Consider the following 22,621-nt stretch of genomic DNA (forward strand, 5'->3'; position numbering starts at 1 on the left):
TTACCAAAATATTTATTTTCCCACCTTAAAATTTTGTTCATCATTTTTAACAGAAATATTTATAGTATGTAGCCATATCCATCTTTGTAGCATTTCTTCTAACAAGATTACTTGTCAATAAAAATATTTTTAAAATATCATGACACTTATAGTTTTCTTTTGTGACAGGCATGTGAAACTATTTCTCTGCTTAAGCAGTTCTGGCCAGAAGGATCTGACATTCGACGTGTTCTTTGTGTTACTTCATGCTCATTGTCTTTGAGAATGTATCATCACTTTTTAGAAAACAGAATGAAGACTAGCTCTGATCAGAAAACTAACATCCAAGAGGTGCGATTGTTACGACTTTACTGTGAAACACCATTGCTTTCTAGTTTTGATATTTTATTGATTTTCATATACCTTGTCTTCCTTTTTTTTTTTTGGTAGTTTATTTCCCCAATTTATTTATATAAATTTCTTCCAAAAGAGGAAAAAACTGGAACTTGTTTATCAGTAATATCTATGATGCCGTTATATGATTTAGTGTTTTACTATAAAGACATTTCCCCTTAGTACCCATTTAGTCAAACTTACCCAATCATCCAGAAGAAGGGGAAATAAGAAAGGAAATTAGCTTTTTTGTGAGAGCTTACATTATAATGCTCTGGGGTCTTTATATGCCTTGTGCCTTTATATCCTCTCAACAGCATTTTAAGGAAGGTATTTATTCCCATTTCACATATGGGAACACCAGAGGTTTAGACAGTCCTTAATTAAATAGCGATGTGGATTGAGGATTGAAACCATGTCTGTCTTATTCAACTTCCATAATGGCAAGTGTCTTTAGAAAGAACATGCTGTAGAGTCTTAGCGGCATCCTAGCTAGAGAAATGCTAAGCTTTTAACCTTCTTTATGGTTGATAGAGTAAGAATCTGTTATCCAGTATGGGTTTGCTCTCCAGCTAGATAATCATCCCTATATATATGTGTACAAATACACACACACACACACACACACAAACACGAGTACACATACTATTTTGTATACAATCTGACTGCTGGGGGATTCTTTTTTTTTTTTTTTGGTGGGAGTGCAAAATGTTTATTAGAGATTAACATCCATGGAAAAAAGGGGGAAGAAGCCGGATTGGGCAGGAAAGTGTTAAATTGTGAGCCAGGCCTGACAAAGATGCCACCAACCTGTGGGGAGCTGGGGTGGAGGTGATGTTGCCTCTCGCAGCTATCCCAGGTGAAGCCAAGTGGCCAGGACTTTGTCCTTCTGGGGAGCGATTCCTGCCTGAAGGTTTTTATTAAAGAAATATGGAAATTTTTGTAACTTTTTGAACCCTCAGAAATGAACAGGACCTACTGCCTTTACCTAGCATCCTTTATATTTGGTTTTCCAGTATCTACTTGAATATGTTCTTAGTAAAATATTTTTTACATGATTAGGTATGACTTTTAAGTTATTGTCACAAAAATGATACTAAACCAACTGTACCTCTTTGGAACTTCCGATCATTAGACCCTATCTGGCCCCGTGGAAGCACTCCAAAATAAGTCTTAGTTTTGTTTTACCGGCAACCCTGCAAACATTTGAAGATGGCGAGGAGATCCTTGTCCCATCATGTTAAATATGCCCATTCCTTTACTCTTTTTCTATTTGGGTAAGTTTTTCAGATGGGTCCTGGTTTATTCACTCTGATGATATTTAGTGTAACTTTTAAAATATGCTTTGCACAGAGTAGGGCTTTTAAAGCATGGTTTGACCTGTGCAAAGACCCGTGCGATCATGACTTCGTTAGCCACTGGGTCAGCTCATGTAAAGTTGGGCCTAACTAAAAATACTTGTAAAATGCTTTATGTAAACTGCAGGCTAGCTGGCAGTTGCCTATCCCCTTACCTGACATTGGTATTTTATATGTAGCCAAATTAATGTATGGAGATGAGAATTCAAAAACGTACAGAATGAAGACTGTAATCAAGCAAAACGCGTCTGCCGACCTTTGTGGCGCCGCATGCGTGTCAAATTTCATAGCCTGCTGATCTCTAGTTTACCTCCTTTATCTTATTCAGGTGGAAAGTAATTGCTTAACCCTACAAGAGATGGAAGATTTGTGTAAACTGCATTGTCTCAGTGTGGTCTTTCTACTTCACTTACCTCTTTCTCAAAGAGCCTGTGCTAGATTCATCACTTCCCATTGGACCAAGAACGTTCAGGCTTCCTTAAGAATGGTAAATATGCTCTTTATTAGTTTAATTATTTATTTTTTTGTTTCAATCGTTTGATATAAAGAAACCACAGTCACCTTCAAATATAGATTTATAAGGGGGTTCATGCGTGGCTCAGTTGGTTAAGCATCTCTTGATTTCAGCTCAGTTCTTGATCTCACGGTTGTGAGTTCAAGCCCCATGTTGGAGCTTAACAACAACAACAAAAGGATTTATAAGGGAATAATAATAATGTCAGCCCTTTGGGGATCTTAAAGGTTTAATGGTCTAAGTCAGTTTCAGGTTTTCATGTTATTAATTATAAGAGATTGGTGACCATTGTGTTCTGCTCTTGAGAGGAATTGAAGATATAAATGTAATAGTTATTTCTGTCCATTATAGACGTTATTTAGAAAAGAATTGTAGACTTTAGGAAAATAGAAAAAACAAAAGAAACACCCAGTGACCCATTATTCAAGTCAACAACTATAATATTTTAGGTTATTTTCTTAATTTTTAATGAATACAACTTTCTATTGTTATCTGTTATTGTTTCTGACATTAGAATGAATATGTATATTTATATTTGTATATTGGAATGAATATATATTCATATGTAAATATATATAAAATATTTTTCTTTTCACATATTTTAAAATTTTCTTTCATACTCTTTGCTAACCTCATTTCTTAATAGCTACTATTTTTTTGTTCAATGTACCATGGGTTACCTGCCCATTTTCTCATATAGATTATAAATGCTGCTATTCTCCAGATTCTCTGAGTGTAAGCCTTTTCCTTTAACTTGATATTGACTTAGACTTCATGCCCAGAAGTGGGATTAGTGCATCAATTTGAATGGAAAATTTTGGGCAGCCCCAGTGGCTCAGTGGTTTAGCGCCTGCCTTCAGCCCAGGGCGTGATCCTGGGGTCCTGGGATCAAGTCCCATGTCAGGCTCCCTGCATGGAGCCTGCTTCTCCCTCTGCCTGTGTCTCTGCCTGTCTCTCTGTGTCTCTCATGAATAAATAAGTAAAATCTTAAAAAAAATAAAACAAATGGAAAATTTTAAAGAATCTTAATACTTACAAAGTGTTTAAGTATTTTAGAACCAATCAATTAATAAGCTAGTCCACAAATATATTTCTAATGTATACACATTGTGTGAATCACTGAGGACATAGTGAGAAAAGTGAGAATACATTTACCCATCTGACCCCACCACTTTCATAGAGCTGCTTTTGCAGAAAGACAGGTATTGAATTTTTAAAATTAATGCAGATGAAGGGCACTTTCATTTAAAAAAATTATTTGGCTTACTATGCAAAGAGTACATTGTAGAGTCAAGACTGGATTTAGGGAAAACAGGTGATTGTTACCTCACTTCATATAAGTGTTAATTATATTAGGGACTAAGGAAATGATAAGTAGGGATGCATAGCAATGGGCAATTTCAACAATTATTTAACACGTTTAGCATGAGCATGAGGGAAAGGGAGGAGTCAAGTGACTCTATGTCTCTGGCTGGAGTATTTGTGGGGATGATGCCATCGTATGAAATATAATTGCAGAGGAAGATCATGAATTCAGTTCTGGAAATATTGAGTTGCCAATGAAATACCCAAATGGAGCTATCTAGTAGGCAATTTGAAATACTGGTTTGGAGCTTAGCAGAGTGGAATGAATTCGGGATAAAGATTTGGAAATCACTAGCCTATGGAAGTTAATTAATGCCATGACCGTGGATAAAATTAGTTTGGGAAAGACAAAAGAGCCTCGAATAGAATCCTGAGGTCTTTTGATATTAAATGGTTAGGAATAGAATGAGACACTGGTGAAGGACACTGACAAGAGCTACTTAGTTTATTGGGGATTTTAGGGGAGTAAATTGTATTGAGAAACAAAGATATACCACTGTGTCCTGCCTAGCACTTTTGAAGGCTTATTTGTTTTTGAGAAAACAATGATAGTGGCATCAATATGTGTTATTGTATGATTTTCTTTTTCTAGCAGTCTCAACAACATGACCGTAGGCACAAGAAAACAACTGATTGGATGCTACGGAAAAAAAGAGACAAGATAATTTTGTCACAGAAAAGCTATTAGTGGACCTATTAGTTTTATAAAAGAGAAAAAAAAAGGAAAAGAGATTTTACTATCTTTGAAAGAAGGTGGTAAAAATGATAGACTTGGTTTCATGGAGATAAACCAGATGGACTCCATTGGATGGGGGCAAGTTGAGGAGCTGTAGAAATGGAAGTCCCGATACGATCAAAAAAGAAGTGTGAATGATCATTATGCAAAGTTAGAAGGATGGGTCAACAGGTGGGAGTAAGACGCTCTTCATCAGGCAACGTGGCAGACATTATTATTGTTTCCTTGTCTGTGTCTCCCATTCACTTACTTTTTCATCTTACTCTAAATGTCTACGACTCTCCCCCCGCAGGTTTTGTTTGCTTGATCTGAAATGCTGGGTTATTAGTTCTCAAGCTGTCCACCAAGGACAGATGAGGAATTGGAGGGTGAAGACCCCAGCTTCCTTGGATATAGGTTGAGATAACCCTGAAACGTATTGTATGCTGGCGCTCAGAATTCCCTACTGGAATTGAGTTTCAGTGGTGTTCAGTGTGGGAAGTGGTCCCTGTACTTCCTGAGGGAGGGCATCTGAAAGCTCTTGTCGGCTCTAAGTGGGTCATGCTAATTGATTGAGAGGCAAGGGGAACCTGCAAGTCTTCACAGAAGTCTCAGAGTCAGATGAGGGGATAAGTGGGAAATGACATGGAAAAGACCCCTCTAAATCTGAGTACCGTATTTCAGTAGACGGTGAGGTCCATGGAACCCACTGAAGTCACTCCATGGCCACTGACCATTTAATCTCTACTCAAGGGACCTGGGTCTATTGCCCGTGTAGCGTACTGCAGAGCGAGGTACGACTGGAGACAGCCATGCTGAGTGGTGGGCACCATCTTTTTTTTTTTTTTTTGGACCAAAATGAGAATGACACTTGTATAAACACCCCTATCAAAGCCTGGCATGGGAGATTCAGAGAAGATTCATGAAGAGAATTGACCTAAGTGTGACTAGGAAGTAATTGAATTGGACTGATTTTACTTTGTAGGGTTTAGATTATATTTACTGAAATAGCATAATAGGTATGTAGGATCAACAGTCAAAATTCAGAAACAGAAAGATACATTGATTGGGACCTAGGTTTATAGTTGTGAGCACTTACAACTGCTCTAACAGAAGCGTTAAAAGGTTTTATGATGTGACGTACACAATACTATCTGCTGATGCTTGGGGGAGAAAATATTCTCCTGTATCCCAGATCCCATTGGGGAACTTTCTTCTAGACATTTTGATAGTCTGTTAGGAAGAGGCCGACTATGGTTAATTAAAGGAATAAGAAGACTGCATTTCCAGGTCCTTTTAGTTTATTTAATTTAAAAGATTTTATTATTTATTTATTTTTTAATTTATTTACTTGAGAGAGAGTAAGAGCACGTATGAGTGTGCATGAGCAGGGAGCAGGGCAGATGGAGACGGAGGGGGAGAAACAGACTCCTCATTGAGCAGGGAAGCCCGGGCAGGGCTCCATCCCAGGACCCTGGTGTCATGACGTAGGCCTAAGGCAGATGCTTAACTGACGGAGCCACCCAGGCTCCCCTATTTTATTTTAGATATTTCCAAAAAGTTATGTCAGTTTAATACATTAAAACTATTGATATGACATGTCAGATGTTAAAATAATACATTATGGCATCAATGTTATTGTGCTATGAGTTCTGTTGTTATTTCTCAGATAATATTTGATTTTTTTGTCAACTTTTTATAGGATGAGTTACATATACTCAGTTACGAGTGCTATGAATACGATAATTGTGATATTGATTTACAGATTTAGATGAATGCTCTACTTGTATAGTTTTCATTTATAACGAGTTTTATAAACAGTTTTTTATAGACAGTAGTCATCAGGTGAAAGGATATTACAAAGTCTTTCTGAATGATGGAATGTTCTAAGATGGTTCTGCGGGACATACTTTGTGGTTTTAGCTGATAGAAAACGTCGTTCTTTAACTAGGAGCATGGATTGCGGACGCGATGATAGGAACCGCTGCCAGTTATTCTGCACCAGCTTTTTGTGTGTACTTTACCTATATTGCCTCATTAAGACATAACAATTCTCCTCTTATGCCCTCATTTTACAAATGAAAACCTTGGCAAATTGAACACCAATAAAACATAAATTTATAAAAAAAAAAAAAGAAAAAAAAAGAAAACCTTGGCCTCGGAAAGGCTAAGTGGCCCATTAACACAACTAATAAATGATCAAGGTGCGAGATAACTTCATCTCCGTCCAGCTTCCAAATCTGTAACCTTCCCACCCCCCTCCGCTCCCTTGATGCGGGAAACAGCTGATCACCCCATAGTCAAGCACCCCTGTGGTGTCTCCTATTTCCATGCTTCTCTTTGGTAGCACCCAGTAGCTGAAGGTGTGAATTCAGGGAGCCTCTCTGAAATTTTCAGAATAAAAGATATATTCTGAGGTCTCTGGACCTCTCTCCCTCAAGCATACTGAGGGGAGAGTTTCGTGTTTACTCAAATCTTGACACGTGGAGACCACATGGTGGCACTTCTCACGTGAAGTGAATAAAATGAGGATTGCTTGCCGTACTGTATTCTCATATTACTGTTATTTACTCAGTGGTATTTGGGGAAAGGATTGCATGGTATGAACCTTACATGGAAGCCAAGGAAGGCTCCTCTGAGCAACAATATCGACATCACCTGGGAACTTGTTAGAAATGTCAATTCTTAGGCTTCATCCCAGAGCTACTGAATTAATCTTGGGCTGGGGCCTAGGAATCTGTGTTTTATTTGACAGTCTTTCCAGGCGAGGCTTCTGCTGAACTTGGAGAACCACTGCTCTATGGCTCTATGGAGATCCCTTTAGTATTTTATTGTAGGTAAAACTACAGTGTAGGTAGGAGGCTCCCACTTTGATATTTATGTCTTTTCACGAACCTTGGGCAATCTCCCTAACATCTGTTCTGAGCTAGGTTGTCCAAAGCGGTAGCCTATAAGCCACAAGTGGATATTGAGCACTTGGAACGTGGGTAGTATGAAATGAGATGCGCTCTATACTGAAAAGAAACACTGGATTTCAAAGAAAACTTGGTGTGAAAAACATGTAAAGTATTCTGTCAATATTTTTATATTGATTATACATTGAAATGATAATACTTTGGATAAGCTGAGTTAAATAAAATACAATTTTGCTTGTTTTTTTTTTTAATGTGACTTCTAGAAAATTTAGAATAAAATATGCAGCTTGCCTGTGTTATATTCCTGTTGGATAATTCTGGGTTTGATTTCCATATCAATATAGAGAAATAAATGGTTCATATTTGGGAAGCATTTGGTTTTATCATTGAAGGAGTGTGGAGCAGAGAAGCCTCGGTTATCCCCTGCTGAACCTAATTCCCCAAACTCTGTCATCGACTGAAAATATGACTAGACTCTGACTCACTAAGATAATTTACTCACATCTAATCAACGCTAAACTAGACGTGGCCAGTAAAGACATCCTTCCCGTGTTAGGCGTGAATATAGCCTCACTATCATAAACTCAGCAGGTACACACCAGTGTAGGTGAAAGAGAATCTTTGAGTTTGAAGCATCTTCTAGACCCCTGAACAATCAAATGCTATTTTTAAAAAATATTTTATTTATTTATTCATGAGAGACAGAGAGAGAGAGAGAGAGAGAGAGAGAAGGAGAGACCCAGGCAGAGGGAGAAGCAAGCTCCCTGCAGGGAGCCCAACGTGGGACTCGATCCCGGGTCTCCAGGGTCAGGCCCTGGGCTGAAGGCAGGCGCTAAACTGCTGAACCACCCAGGAATCCCCTCAAATGCTATTTTTTAAATCATTTTTTGACCTGAAAGTAAAATTGGAAACATTAAAACCTCAGGAAAGAACAGAGGCACATTCGAAAGCGGAAGTATTTCTGTAGCACGGAGACTGTACCTGTGGATTAGTGTAAGAAAAAAATTGGATGGAGTCAAACACAGATTTCTATGATTCAGAATAAAGAACTATTCTGAATTAATCTTTTGGTCGGTTTGGTTTTATTTTATGATCCAGCCTTTCAAGATATAAAGCATTCATCATTATCCAGCCTGAAAGGACTTAGAGTAATAGGACTTGGAAGAGCCCCGCCAACTTGCCTTTTCATTGGATTATTGATACATTTGAAGTTATATTATATTTTATTGATAATATAACAATCATCAATGACTTGGTTTTATTTCTGATTTTCAGAAAAAGTGGTGTGAATATTTCATCTTAAGTAATATGAATATTTTTGAATTTTGGAATCTGAATTTAATTCACCTTTCAGACTTAAATGATGAGCTTCTGTTGAAGAATATTGCTTTTTACTATGAAAATGAAAATGTTGAAGGTACCACCTTAGTATATTATTATGATTTTACTTTCATCTACAGATAAAGATTATAAAGGACTTAACACTTCAAAATCATTTTCCTATATGTCCAACATATAATGTAGCAATTGTTTTCCTTTCAGTCTTTGTTTATACATGCATATAAGTTTTATTTAGTTGCAATGAGAGTGAATGTTATATTTAAAAACATTTTTAGCTTAATATACTCAAATATTCTTGAAAGAAATATGTGTATGGGTATGTGGCATTTCTAGATAATTTTAACAGTTTAATTTTTCATTTAAACATATGGAAAACATTTTAAAAATATTTACTGTAAGTAAGGCAATTATCCTACTATTATGAGATATTTAGGGAATTTTAATTTTTTTCCAAAGACAAAGCTGATTTATATGTTATATCTACTTTGTTTTTTTTTTCCCCTTTGGATTATTTTTTTAAAATAAATGTTCTGCTGTTTCTTAATAGTCAAAGAAAAAAACATATTTTAAGAGAGCTATAAGCCATTGTGCATTCTTGAAACTTCTTTGATGTCTAGAATTTGGTTCCTACATATTACTAACATTGGAATGAGTTAGCTACATATAAATTTAGCAATTCTCTACAAATTTTCTCAGTCTCTGAAAAATAAGTTATATTCAGTTTTATTGGTTGTACAGTTATGCATGGCATATTTTTTCTTTTTACCTGAAAAATACATATTCACAATTCGTTATTGTTATTTGTGATCATTGTAATTTATATATTTAGGCACAATGTGGAACTCGCCAAAAATTTCAGTTTGACAAATATTTCAGAACTCTATGAATTTAGTCAAAGTATGTGCTTCTGTATATACAGGAATGGCTTTTAATATTTAGTACTTTTAACATTATATAGGCCTACATTTGAATTTGGGAGATGTCATTATGAAAGATTATGAACATCTCTGGAATACTGTGTCAAAGTTGGTCAGAAAGTTCACTGTTGGAAAGCCATTTCCTCTGAGAACAACGGAACTTTCTTTTCTTGAGAAGAATTCATCACCAATCAAAGGTATAAATTTCTAAATTAATTTGAAATAACAGTTTAAATCTCTGAAAAATTTTTTTTGAAAAATAACTAAATGCTGTAGATCTAAATAATTTCCTGGCACTATGCATTTTAATAATAAATTACCTTTTGCTATATCATTGAGATGATATGCAGTGAGTATAATTTTGAAAAGTTATAAGTTTTGCTTGTGGGGGATCCCTGGGTGGGTGATTCAGCAGTTGAGAGTCTGCTTTCTACCCAGGGCGTGATCCTGGAGACCTGGGTTCGAGTCCCATGTCGGGCTCCCTGCATGGAGCCTGCTTCTCCCTCTACCTGGGTCTCTGCCTCTCTCTCTCTCTCTCAATGTGTCTCTCATGAATAAATAAAATCTTTTTAAAAAAAGTTTTGCTTGTGGCTAATGTTGCCAATCAAAAAAAATCAGATAAATATGACTTTCATTTCTGTCAATATGGCAGCATAGATAAGCGGAAAAATCTCTTTGGGGAAACAACTGAATTGCTGATAAGGCACACAAAACATCTTTTTGTATTATAGCTAAGCTCAAAGCAACACAAGTTCAATTCCAGGAGCCAAAAATAAAGGGAAAGACTGATCTCCGGGTAATACAAAATTAATTAGCCTGATAATTTCTAATTATAGGTTCATTTTCCTATATGGAATCTGAGGTTTCAGTTATTCTATTAGTAGGGTCAAGAAGATAGATAACTTTCTAAACTAGAAAATTAAAGTGATCAGGAGAATCTTGTACATTCTCTGTAGAGGAAAAACATCATAAGCCCTGGTTTTACAAGATACAGATTTTACTCATACTTTGCCAAATATGAGTACAGATACAAATTTATAAAACAACAGAGGAAATCAGCTGCAAGAGAACAGTAAGCTATAGAACTAGAACTTCTAGAAGTTCTATCAAATACCATCAACGCTTTTTACAGAGCTGGAAACAAATAATCCTAAAATTTGTATAGAACTGGAAAAAGACCTCAAATACCCAGAGGAATGTTGAAAAGGAAAACCAAAGCTGGTGGCATCACAGTGCCTGACTTCAAGCTCTATTAGGAAGTTATAATCATCAAGACAGTGTGGTACTCGCACAAAAACAGACACAAGGATCAATGAACAGAGTAGAGAACCCAGAAATGGACCCTCAATTCTATGATTGACTCATCTTTGACAAAGCAGGAAAGAGTATCCAAAGGAAAAAAAAGACAGTCTCTTCAATAAATGGTGCTGGGAAATTGGGCAGCCACGTGCAGAAGAATGAAACCAGACCATTCTCTGACACCAGACACAAAGATACATTCAAAATGGATGAAAAATCTAAATGTGAGACAAGATTCCATCAAAATCCTTGAGGAGAACACAGGCAACACCCTTTTTGAACTTGGCCACAGCAACTTCTTGCAAGATGCATCCATGAAGGCAAGAGAAACAAAAGCAAAAATGAATTATTGGGACTTAATCAGGATAAAAAGCTTCTGCCCAACAAAGCAAACAGTCAACAAAACCAAAAGGTAACCTATAGAATGGGAGAAAATATTTGCAAATTACATATAAAATAAAGGGTTTGTATCCAAGATCTATAAAGAACTTATTAAACTCAACACCAAAGAAACAAACAATCCAATCATGAAATGGGCAAAAGACATGAAGAGAAATCTCACAGAGGAAGACATGGACATGGCCAACATGCACATGAGAAAATGCTCTGCATCACCTGCCATCAGGGAAATACAAATCAAAACCACCATGAGATCCCACCTCACACCCGTGAGAATGGGGCAAATTAACAAGGCAGGAAACAGCAAATGTTGGAGAGGATGCGGAGAGAGGGGAGCCCTCCTGCACTGTTGGTGGGAATGCGAGCTGGTATAGACACGCTGGAAAATTGTATAGAGGTTCCTCTAGAATGTCATATTTTGTAATTATCAGAAGTAGAATATGCTATATGTATATTTAAAATGCTCAAAGAAATAAAATATGAAATTTGAAACATGAGAAAATCACACAATTCTAAAAATTACTATTTACATTTTAAAGTAACCAAAGGTTAGAAATGAAAATATTGTCGATGGACAGGTTAAAAAGCTGATTTGGTATTGCTAAAGAGAACATGTGAACTAGAGATAGATCAAAATAATTACACCTAAAAATAGAGATGACCATGTTATACACCTTAAGCATACACAATGTCATATGTCAATTACATCTCAATAAAGCTAGAAAATCACTAAAAAAAAAAAAACCAAAGAAATAAGAGATGAAACAATATAAAAATATGTCAAAAACTAAGGTATAATGAAGAAGTTTAGCCTTTTATTAATTTGGAGATTTGGAAAGAAAGAATGATCCATCATGGATAGGTATTTGCCTGGATTGATGAGAGACAAGAATTTGCACATTTAGGATGGATGAAGAATCCCAAGTGGGATAAATTAAGCATATGCACACACACACTCACAGATAAATACACACACTGGATGCAATATAGTAAAATTATAGAATATAAAAAATGATTATCTTAACAAGTTACCTACAAAGGAACAAAAACTAGTCTACAATAGACTTCTATAACAATGAGAGAAACCAGATTATGGTGAAATTATATATGATTCCTAAAATATTTAAGAATGAAGAAGTAATATAAACATGTTTAGAAATATAAAAACTGATTTTTATCCATCATCGTAGCATCATGGACGATATTTCCACTCCATGAATTTCAGGAAGATTCAAATGTCCCCCTAAGGAATGTGAGAAAGGAAGCTAAGGGGAATTTGGGATGGGTTGGTACAAGTATATTTTTCAGAATATGGGGGAAGAATATACACTCTTATGTCCTGATGAATTCCACTAAAAACTCTCAAGTACAAGTAATTTATTGATCCCAGGAAGATCAAATAAGGGAATGGTTAGGTAGGATCCGGAATGGAACAAGACCAATGCGGGACGTGTTAACAAGTGGGTTTCCACTGGGGCAGCTACAGGTAGATTTTACTGGGAATCTCAGAATGGCGTACAAACTGCCTCGGAGATGTCTTACCTGAGGGGCAAGATAGCTGGGGCATTTACCCTACAAGTCCTATCACGTTTCTGGCCGAGGGCTATCTGTGGGGCATTGCATCCTTAGCACCTGTGGCCTCCTGCATGGCAGTAAGGAGAAGAGCGCTCAGGCAGAGAGTTGCAGAGACTTGCAGTAAGAAGGTGCCAGGAAACACGGGAGCAGTGGCCACCAAGGGGATAACGGGCAGAGCAAAGGCAGCTTACCTAGAATCATGGACCAGATGTAAATAAAAAGGGATTTATTAGCCAACTATTATACATAGGAAATACACGTGATGCTCATGGGGTCTACGTGTGTATGTGCTGGTACATATGTGATAGCAAAGAGGATGCAAGAAAATACTGTAAAGATATCAAATTACCTCATTATTTTCTATATTTCCCCCTACTTTTTAAAGATTCATTTCCATAAAAGTATTTATATGGATCTACGAGTGAGAGTTCCGTATTCAAATTCCTTGTCATGAGGATAATGAAGGAAATAGACATTTATAAATACCTACCTACATGCCTAAGTGCTGCCTATTTCTTCATACTCTACTATGTTCCAAAGTGTTTTAATGTGGGCAATAGCATTATGGGAAATCAACCAAAAAAAAAATTAAATAGTTTTCTTAAAAAAAAAAAAAGAAAAGAAAGAAAACTAGAACTAAATTGATAAATGTAAATAAAATCAATGAAATGTGTTTTTTAATGTAAAGTTTTAGAAAATGATGTATAATATTCCTGTGTGAAAGTTTCACATTTGACATTGTCTTTTTTTTTTTTTTTTAACTTGTTTACAGATACTTTCAAGAAAAAGGTTCCTAATTTGGGATTTATTTCAATGTCATCTGAAGTGGTTGATAAGTTCGTTGGCGACCTTTTGAAAGATTTCCCTTTCTTGAAGAGGTATAAAACCGAAAATACCTCAGTAAATGGGTGGAATGGATGATGTACTCATTGGAGATTCTACGAAATGGAGTATATTAGATGCAATATGTGTTTGTGACACATAATGAGTTTGTAGCAAGTTTATCAATGTCTTTGATCGTAGCTAGGTTAAAATCAACATGATTTTAATTTTAGAGTAAAATTACTGCAGCTGGAATTTCTAACTAATGAATTAATTTTTAATTAATGGGTTAATTAATGAATATTTGTTGATGTTGATGGGACTGTTAGAAATGTGGAGTAGATTCTGGGTTCTAAAGCACCTAGTAAAGGGCCTTTTGGATTCTAACAACCGCATCTTATTACAGAAAGAGAAAGCGTGGTGATGGTTTTTTAAAATATTAAAAAATGAAAAAAATATTAAAAAATGAGATCTGTGCTGTGTTCTATTTAGAGGCATGAAATTTAAAGCATGCATATTTTTTTGTCCCACAGTGATGACCCTATTGTAACTTCACTGGTTAAACAAAAGGAATTTGATGAGCTTGTGCACTGGCATTCTCACAGACCCCTTAGTGATGACTATGACAGGACAAGGTGTCAATTCGATGGTGAGTTCTATGACTATGGTGAAATAAATTAAAATCAATTTCACTCTTTTTTAATTTTGTAATAAAAAATTGTATCATGAACCATGGGTTATATTTCTTGAATAATGATAGTCTACAAGATATTTAGATGCATGTCGGTAGAGATGGTAATGAAAAAGTCCCATCGTTTACTGATAGTCACGGGGATGCAGAAATGCAGATGTCCTAGGAAGTGCACCAATACTGCATTTGTCCCCACAAGAATTCAAGCCTTTTTAAAATAAATATGGTTTGTAGCTTAAGATCTTTGTGTATTACTTGAAGTATTGCTTCATAATGCTGAGGCCATTGTCTTTCAGGCAGTTTCAGCCACTTTCATACCACCCAGTTGATTAAATACAACAAGTGCCAGTATTTTATGTGTCTTCATGCTCAGGATGGTTGGAACTGCAAAAGGAGGCTCATGAAACCACTAAAAGTAGACCAGGAGAGACTGAATTAGGGATCTTGTCTCCTTGGTTCATCCCTTGTCTTCATCTCACCTTTGCCCACCCCTATGCTTACCTCCACCGTCCTTCAAGTTACTTCCAGAAGAATCTAGGAGTGCGCATTGTAAGCTCACTCATATGTATCAGCCTCTTTATATAAACAGCTACTAAGATCCTGCAAGATGTGAGGGGATCTTTTAGTTTAACCATTAATATCCTTCCAAGTGGTTTAATTCGATATGTGTAGACACAGACATGGAAAAAAATCAACTGGCTTAATTATCCCTTAATTGTAATTTTCCTTTTGTTTGGGAGGAAGTCATACCTTGATTGTTGGAGTTTCCTATGTCAGTGGATTTTTCCGTAGTGTAAGTGTTTTTCAGCTCCCAGACTCTTGAGTCTGTGGCTATGGTTTGGAGTAAGGAGTTTTCTGTCCAGCAGTGCCAGAAGCCAGAGTATCCAAGATGGGTATCTTCTTGGTTTTGCCTCTACCTTCTTCTTAAACCCATTCCTAGGGCAGATAAGAGAGGTAAAACTCAGAATCTGACATTCTTTTTAGCATCCTGATATTGGCTTTAGGATGTAGACAGAGAAAGAGTGTTTCATCACTTCCATCCTTTGATAAGGTAAGGAATGACTCCGTAAACAAGAATTAGCCTGACTTAAGATTCCCTCTTTAACAAAAGTAAATTAGACTAAATTGCTGTTTTAAAATAAAAAGTACGTGTGTGTGTGATGGCATGAAGAATTAGTGAGAATGCTATTGAAAAACTCTAGGAGTTTTACATTTTAGGTCTTGAAAAACTATAGGAGTCTTACATTATAAGTCTTTTCTTTTTCAGAAAAATCTAGAGATCCTCGTCATCTTAAGAACGTGCAGAAGTATCATGCTTTTCAGCAATATTATGGGAATTCATTAGAATCAGTCTCTCCAAAACTCATTGTAACTCAAGCTGTAAAGCCAAAAAGTAATTTCAATGCACCCAAGAACAAAAAGACACATGTAGGTTCTATTAGTTCTATCAAGTTCTAAAACTTTTTTTTTTTTTCATCTTAAGTTGATATTTGTTCAATTCCTCTGGTAGTTTCTTTGCATGCTATGACTTTTCTTTTTATGTATGATCACTTGGGTTATTTTACTTACTTAGTAAGAAAGTCTAACCTCTTCTATACAGAATAAAATATATATTTATTTGAGAGAGAATATAAGACAGTAAGGTACTAAAGTCTTGGATTTAGAAATGTTGAAGTAAAATTAAAAATGTAGTTTTATTGAGTTCTGGTCTCAGGTGGCAATACAGGAGGTTCCTGAACTTGTCTCCTCTCATAGGCATAGTGAACTTACAGATAAATAGAGAAAAATTCTCTCTGAAGGCAATCTGCAAAACTAGAGAAATAACACCTTGGACAAATGAAAAAAAAAAAGAAAAAGAAAAACCCACAATAAAATAGGTAGAAGAGGCTGAGACATAAACTCCTCTCCCCTGGTGCAGAGATATATAATTGGAAGAGAACTCAGAAGTCCCAGTTTTTCCCTCAGGAGGAAAGGATTAGGACCACATTTGCTTGGGAGTTAGGGAAGGCCCCATGGAGGGAAGAGCTTGAAGGACAAGTAGGAAACAGGGGTGGCCATGGAAGAGTGGAGGAGGAAAATCCGTGCCAGAGAGATCGGCAGGGACCAACGCAGGAAACATGAGAAAACTGGCCTGATGTCTTTGATTTTATTAATTTACTCTTTGATTTGTAATCTATGCCACTCAGAAATCTGCAGAATTATGTGCAGAGGGGCTTTATGGTGATTAAATTTAATTGTCATAAGTTTTTAATTAATAGAGGCTTTAATTTTAAGAAACAAATACTGAGCCTAAAACTGTTCCTATTCAAGAATGGGATGATGATCAAAATAACCAATATACACTTAAGAATATTGTCTCATATATGAAATTTAATCTTGGACTATTTCCAACTTGTTTTATGATATGTTTCCCCGTCCCGCCCTTCCCCCCCCGTTGGGCAGGAAACCAAGGCTGAAATAATTGCTAGAGAGAATAAAAAGAGGTTATTTGCTAAGGAAGAAGAAAAAGAGGAGAAAAAATGGAATGCTCTGTCATTTTCTATTGAGGAGGAAATGAAAGAGAACTTAAACTCTGGAATAAACAACCTGGAAGATTTTTTGAAATCATGTAAAAGTAACTCCGTGAAATACCGAGTTGAAATGGTAGCGTTGAATGCCTGCTTGAAAGCATGGAAAGAACATTGCCAAGGTAAGGATATGTCATCCTATACTTTTCGTTTTGACGAATCTGAGACTTAATAAAGGGATGTAATGACGACAGCAGTTTGTGTTAGAAGCCGTAGGTGGATTCTGTGATCCTCTCCTTACAAAATTCCTCTAAGTGTTACTTCTTGGATCAGTGAGCAGCCTCAGAGTGGCCAATATGCAGCACATTCCTAAGCAAATTCAAGTGCGATCAGTCAAAGATGGGCTGAAGACTAGCTGCTTACAAAATCGTGGGCATCGTCAAGGGAACGAGCAAAGACCTGCCACTCGGTCTTGAGATCTGAAGTGCACACATTTTCTTTCTGGGTAAAAACTGAAGGTCATGTTAGCTGACCATGCTGGATTCTTCCAAACGTTGCTATGGCTTCCGTGTGGTCTACTTTGCAATTTCTGTAGCACATATAGTCGGATAAAAAGGAGACAGGAGGAGGAAGATACGGGGAAATAAGCCTGGGTGGAGGATGTAAATCGAGAGCAGGTGCGGTGGTCATGTGCCCAGAGCTCCAAGCTGGCGTGCCTCCTGGGGAGCCTAGGCCATGGGTCTGACTTGAGCGCCTCCGCACCTGGATCCTTTAACACATGGTCACCAGGCTCTCCTCCCTCCGCCCTCATCCTCCTACCTCAACCTGCTCTAGCACAGTTAACCTTTCACTGTGGTTTCTGTCAGAGAGAGAGATAAGGTTTGGCTTACACATTTCTCCCCAAACCAGCTGCTGTATGTGAATTTGCAGGTGACTGCCCCCGAGAAGGGTTAAAATTAAGTGGCTCACCCTCTTGAGGGTAAGAATTCTGCATTGAATTTTTTTTTAGTCTCTTAGAGCATTCAGTGGGTGTTTGGGGCATTTGTTAGATAGCTAAAATGCAGATTTACTGGAAGAAATTTGAAAGCGAAAACAGCCCTGACATCGTAAGTGTGCGAAGATTAGCAATGAGGAGGAGTAAAAAGGGCGAGTACACCCACACCAAAATGAAGAAAAATTAGCAACGTCTGTGTCTGGCAGTTGCAATCGACGGACTGAATTGCCAACTTCCAACGATCACACCAAATAGTTACTTATGGTCAACAGTAGGACTCGGTAAATGCTGCAGAATTTCCAACCAGATATTCAAAGTTATGTAAATATTTTTCTTTGACCATAGTAGAGAGGGGATGAAAATAATAGGTGGGGAACAGCTCTGGGGTTCCCCAGAACACTTACACAACCTTGCACTTTATCAGTCTTGTTTGTGCCACGAACTATACGACTTTTCTTTGTGGCCATTATTTGCACAGCGACTTCCCGGTTATCCATGGAAATGATGAAATGAGTATAGCTGTATTTACCCTTATTAGTGTTAAATAGTGGGTTTAACTAGGTCAGATTGGTGGCCTGGGTGACTAGTCTTGGATAATCAAACATTATTTTTGAAAGTCTTCATAAAAATCATATTGTTTATTCTTTGCCAAGGTGAAACCACAAAAGATTTAAACATAGCTGTTCAAATGATGAAAAGGATCTATTCCTTGGTGGAAAAATACCCGGAACTTTTGCAGGAGGCAGATCAGCAACTCATAGCCAGATGCCTGAAGTATTTAGGATTTGCTGAGTTGGCAAGTTCTTTATATCCAACCCAGGTAATTTTCAGAATAGCTCCATTTAAATAGAATAACTATTGGGTGTACATTAAGTGTCTTGTGAAAATACAGTCACCTCTTCTAGATTTTTCTTTTTATTAACCGACAATATTTACTCCTACGTTCAAAGCCATTACTAGTAATCCAGCTGCCCGAACTCAGAATAATCTAGAATTAGAATCTAGAATCTAAACTAATACAAATGTTTGTCTGGACAAACAGATTAAATGCCAGATAATTCCTGCAGACCCTTAAAACTACTACTGTGTTTAATTCTAGCAAACAGTTTAAGAACTATATTGTCCTTGTTCCGTTGTCTTTAAGTGTATTAGGTTGTAGCTACAAATACCATAATGGATATTTGAAAATCCTGATGCCTATCAACATACTGAGAGTTAAGATAATGACTTGGGGGGGAAAGAACTTCTTCAATAAATTTTATAAAACTGGAAAGATGGTAAAATGCTTTTCTCATAAAAAGTGCTCAGTAATAAGTATTTTAATTATTTAAATAATATTTTAGTTTAAAATCACTTTCTCAATGGAGTTTTGAAATAACGTAGGTTGCAGAAGATGACATAAAGAAGAAAACAGATAAATACTCAGTTGGCATGGGGCCAGTTCGGTTTCAACTACAATACATGGGTCATTACTTGATACGAAATGAGAGAAAAGATCCAGATCCCAGAGTTCAGGATTTTATTCCTGACACATGGCAGGTAATAATGGAATGAAACAAAAATTTTATTTTATTTGTATTTTATTATTATTTTTTTTAATTTTTTTTTGTATTTTATTATTAAATGTGATCTCAGAAACTTCTCATTATTGTGACTCTACATATTATATTTGGCATGAACTTAATATTGAGTCATGTCATTGAAAATTATTTCATCGTTGGAAATGACAAAATGGAAACTATTTTCTATTTAAAGAGAGTAAAATTTTCATTTCATTCATGTTTTATAAATAGGCCGTCTCCTTGGAGGTACTTTGAAGGATTCCCATATCTATTTTTCAAGTTCTCTCTGTGTCATCCAGGTGTATCACTGTGGAGCAATCTCCACGTTTTCACTGCGTCGTAAGGTTTCATATGTAAATGTGCACAGAGCAATCGTGGTAGCTTAAACAATACAGCCATTGTTTAGACATTTACATGCTCTGGCTGTCACCATAGTAGCCATGTTTCGATAAATAAATGAAAATTGATGGATATAAAATTTGAAATAAAATGGTGTGCTTCTGTCTAAATTGAACTGTATAAAATTGCTGATAAATTGAACATGTTTAGCTACAAAAGCACAATTTCATAAGTTCAATCTAACAGATTTCCAGTACAGAATATGACTTTGTCTTTCTTATGTCGATGATAGTAGGATATCTGTAAAAATTCCTGCCTCCTTTTCGGGAACGGGAGGACCAGTTCCTTACGTTAGCGCAGGACACAAAACAGCCAAGTGCTCTCTATAAATCCCACACCCGTTGTCCATTTTATTTTGAGGTGTGGCCCAGAGTGGACCTAGATCACGAGTGTGCAGACTGAGGTTGGGGGATGTTTTTCCATCTTCTGTCCATCATAGAAATGTATGATTCTTGGATTAGTTATCATTCTGATGAATAAAAAACATAAACTGGGAGGATGGAAATTTTGCATGTCCTCCAAAGTAGCCACCTGACATTCTTCTATATAAAAAAGTACAAGCTAAGCGGTAAAATGATGAATGACTGATTTTTTTTCTCTCTTCAGCTACCATTTCACTATTACAAAAATACACATTGTCTACTTCTTAGAAATACTTAATTTCTCAAAGCCTTTAGAGAAGGGCTGTATTTAATCAATGACACTTAGGAAAAAAAAAAGAAATCTTCCCAATGAGAAGATATCTTATTCAGGCTCATTTTTCACATACGAACCCACCTTCCGACGCTCGAAACATAGCATTTCTGTCTTCTGAGAGAATGCCAGCAGTTCTTCAGGTTTTCCCATGTTTTTTCATGTGTTCTCAACTCCCCTTCATGCCATTTGAGGTTCAGAAAATTACATTAGAAGTGAACCAATGGATTTGTTTTGGTAACGGGCTGTTCACGTGCTCCGAACCCTGCAGCGAGAGCTCCTTGATGTTGTGGATAATAATGAGTCGGCGGTGATCGTTGCCCCCACGTCCTCGGGCAAGACCTATGCTTCCTACTACTGCATGGAGAAGGTGCTGAAGGAGAGCAACGAAGGGGTGGTCGTGTATGTCGCACCAACAAAGGTAGCGCTCCAGTGACTCCAATTTTCTCTTTCATTCCTAAAGCTCTTTTTAAAATACCGCATGTCGTCCCGTGGTGAGTCTGTCTCACTTTTTACGGTTTACTTACTTTCTAGTTGTATTGATGTATTTATTGATGTATGATGGGCACGTAACATGGTACTACTTAAGGTGCACACACATATGCTGAGGGATGCAGACGTGGTGAACTGGTTGCCAGGGTGAGCTTGCTTAGCGTCCATCACCTCATGTATCTACAAACGTTTTTTCTTTTTTTTTTTTTTTTTCGTTTTTTTCTTTTGATGAGAGCTTTTAAGATCCACGCCCTTAGCAGCTTTCAAATATGCGAGGCAGTATTGTCCACGAGCGTTCCCATGCTGTACATTCCTTGCCTACTACTTATCTATTTTATAACTGGAAGTTTGTACCTCTTACCCCCTTCACCCATTTCACCCACTGCCTCCCACCCCTACCCCATCAATCTGTTCTCTGTTTCCATAAGAACCAGAGGTCTATCTGACCGTCCTTCACTTGACCTTTCTTCTATGGTAGACTCAACAGCTCCTTTCTAAGCCTTGGTCATCCAGGGATTCAGCCTTTTTTTTCCGATGTGTGAGCGACATTTCCTGTTTTTTTTTTCTTCTGATTAAGCCATTTTCCCCCCATTTTACTTTAAGTTGAGGTTTATCAGTGAGGTTCATTTGATCCATGCATAGCAAATATCTCAGAGAGCATGTTAGTGTATGTAAGATAGATGTGAATAAGACAGGCTGTTAAGCTTTCTACACTTACAGTCATACACATTTTTAGACGGTTCCTCTCCTTCTTTGAGGTGTCATCTCTGCCTTATTATGTGATTATTGAATTTCTTTCCTTGTCAATCAGGCCCTTGTTAATCAAGTGGCAGCAACTGTTCATAATCGTTTTACCAAAAGTCTGCCAAATGGTGAAGCTCTATGTGGTGTTTTTACAAGGGATTATCGTCATGACGCCTTAAACTGTCAGGTGAGATATATTGATTAATGCATTTGTTTTCAAATGTGTAATAGTACTAATATATATCTATTTCACTAGAAACTCAGCATCTTCCCAAAGCCTCATGGAAATAGTTTTCTGAATTTACAAAAGATGAAATGGCTTTACAGAAAATTTAATATTGTCACGTTCCAGAGTTGAGAAATAGCACTCATCATTCTCTAAGGATGCTTATATTTTGATTTCAGATTTCAGTTATAGTTTATTGTATAATCTTGGCTTATAAATGGATTCGAAATGATCTGAAGAACCCAGTGCTATAAAAAGTAACAAACACCAATTTCTAACCAGAATGACTTTTTCTTGACAATTAGGATATAGTCGCTTTTTTTTTTTTTGATGAGTAGGATACTCATCATGATTTTTAAAAATTATTATGTATTTATTTGAGAGAGAGAGAAAGAGAGCGAGCATGCATGCACAGGAGGGGCAAGGGGCAGGGGAAGAAGTAGACTCCTGGCTGAGCAGGGAGCCTGACATGGGACCTGATCCCAGGACCCTGCGATCATGACCCGAGCCGAGGGCGGATGCCTAAACCAACTGAGCCACCCAGGCGCCCTGATACTCATCATAATTTAAAATATGTTGTATTATTGATAGAATACCTGATGCTGAATAAGTCATAGATAGTTTTCCTCCCTAACAAATCCATAAATCAATAAGACTGAACAAAAAAGTAGAAAGTTGATCATAGAACACTGCAGAGCGGACATGAAGATGTGTTCCCCAA

General features: G+C 36.9%; 1 protein-coding gene across 1 annotated transcript in view; it reads left to right on the forward strand.

Moving 5' to 3' along the window:
* Positions 1 to 22,621, forward strand: part of DDX60 (DExD/H-box helicase 60) — a 94,709-nt gene that overhangs the window by 15,026 nt on the left and 57,062 nt on the right. Inside the window, exons 7-18 of the mRNA XM_041739223.1 lie at positions 169 to 330; positions 2,059 to 2,217; positions 8,515 to 8,656; positions 9,539 to 9,694; positions 13,543 to 13,648; positions 14,126 to 14,241; positions 15,551 to 15,711; positions 16,726 to 16,972; positions 18,438 to 18,604; positions 19,168 to 19,323; positions 20,710 to 20,859; positions 21,742 to 21,861. Of these exons, the coding sequence (XP_041595157.1) occupies positions 169 to 330; positions 2,059 to 2,217; positions 8,515 to 8,656; positions 9,539 to 9,694; positions 13,543 to 13,648; positions 14,126 to 14,241; positions 15,551 to 15,711; positions 16,726 to 16,972; positions 18,438 to 18,604; positions 19,168 to 19,323; positions 20,710 to 20,859; positions 21,742 to 21,861 (1,842 nt within the window). The remainder of the gene's footprint in view (positions 1 to 168; positions 331 to 2,058; positions 2,218 to 8,514; positions 8,657 to 9,538; positions 9,695 to 13,542; positions 13,649 to 14,125; positions 14,242 to 15,550; positions 15,712 to 16,725; positions 16,973 to 18,437; positions 18,605 to 19,167; positions 19,324 to 20,709; positions 20,860 to 21,741; positions 21,862 to 22,621) is intronic.

This window comes from Vulpes lagopus, chromosome 23, assembly GCF_018345385.1.
Source record: "Vulpes lagopus strain Blue_001 chromosome 23, ASM1834538v1, whole genome shotgun sequence".
NCBI lineage: Eukaryota > Metazoa > Chordata > Mammalia > Carnivora > Canidae > Vulpes > Vulpes lagopus.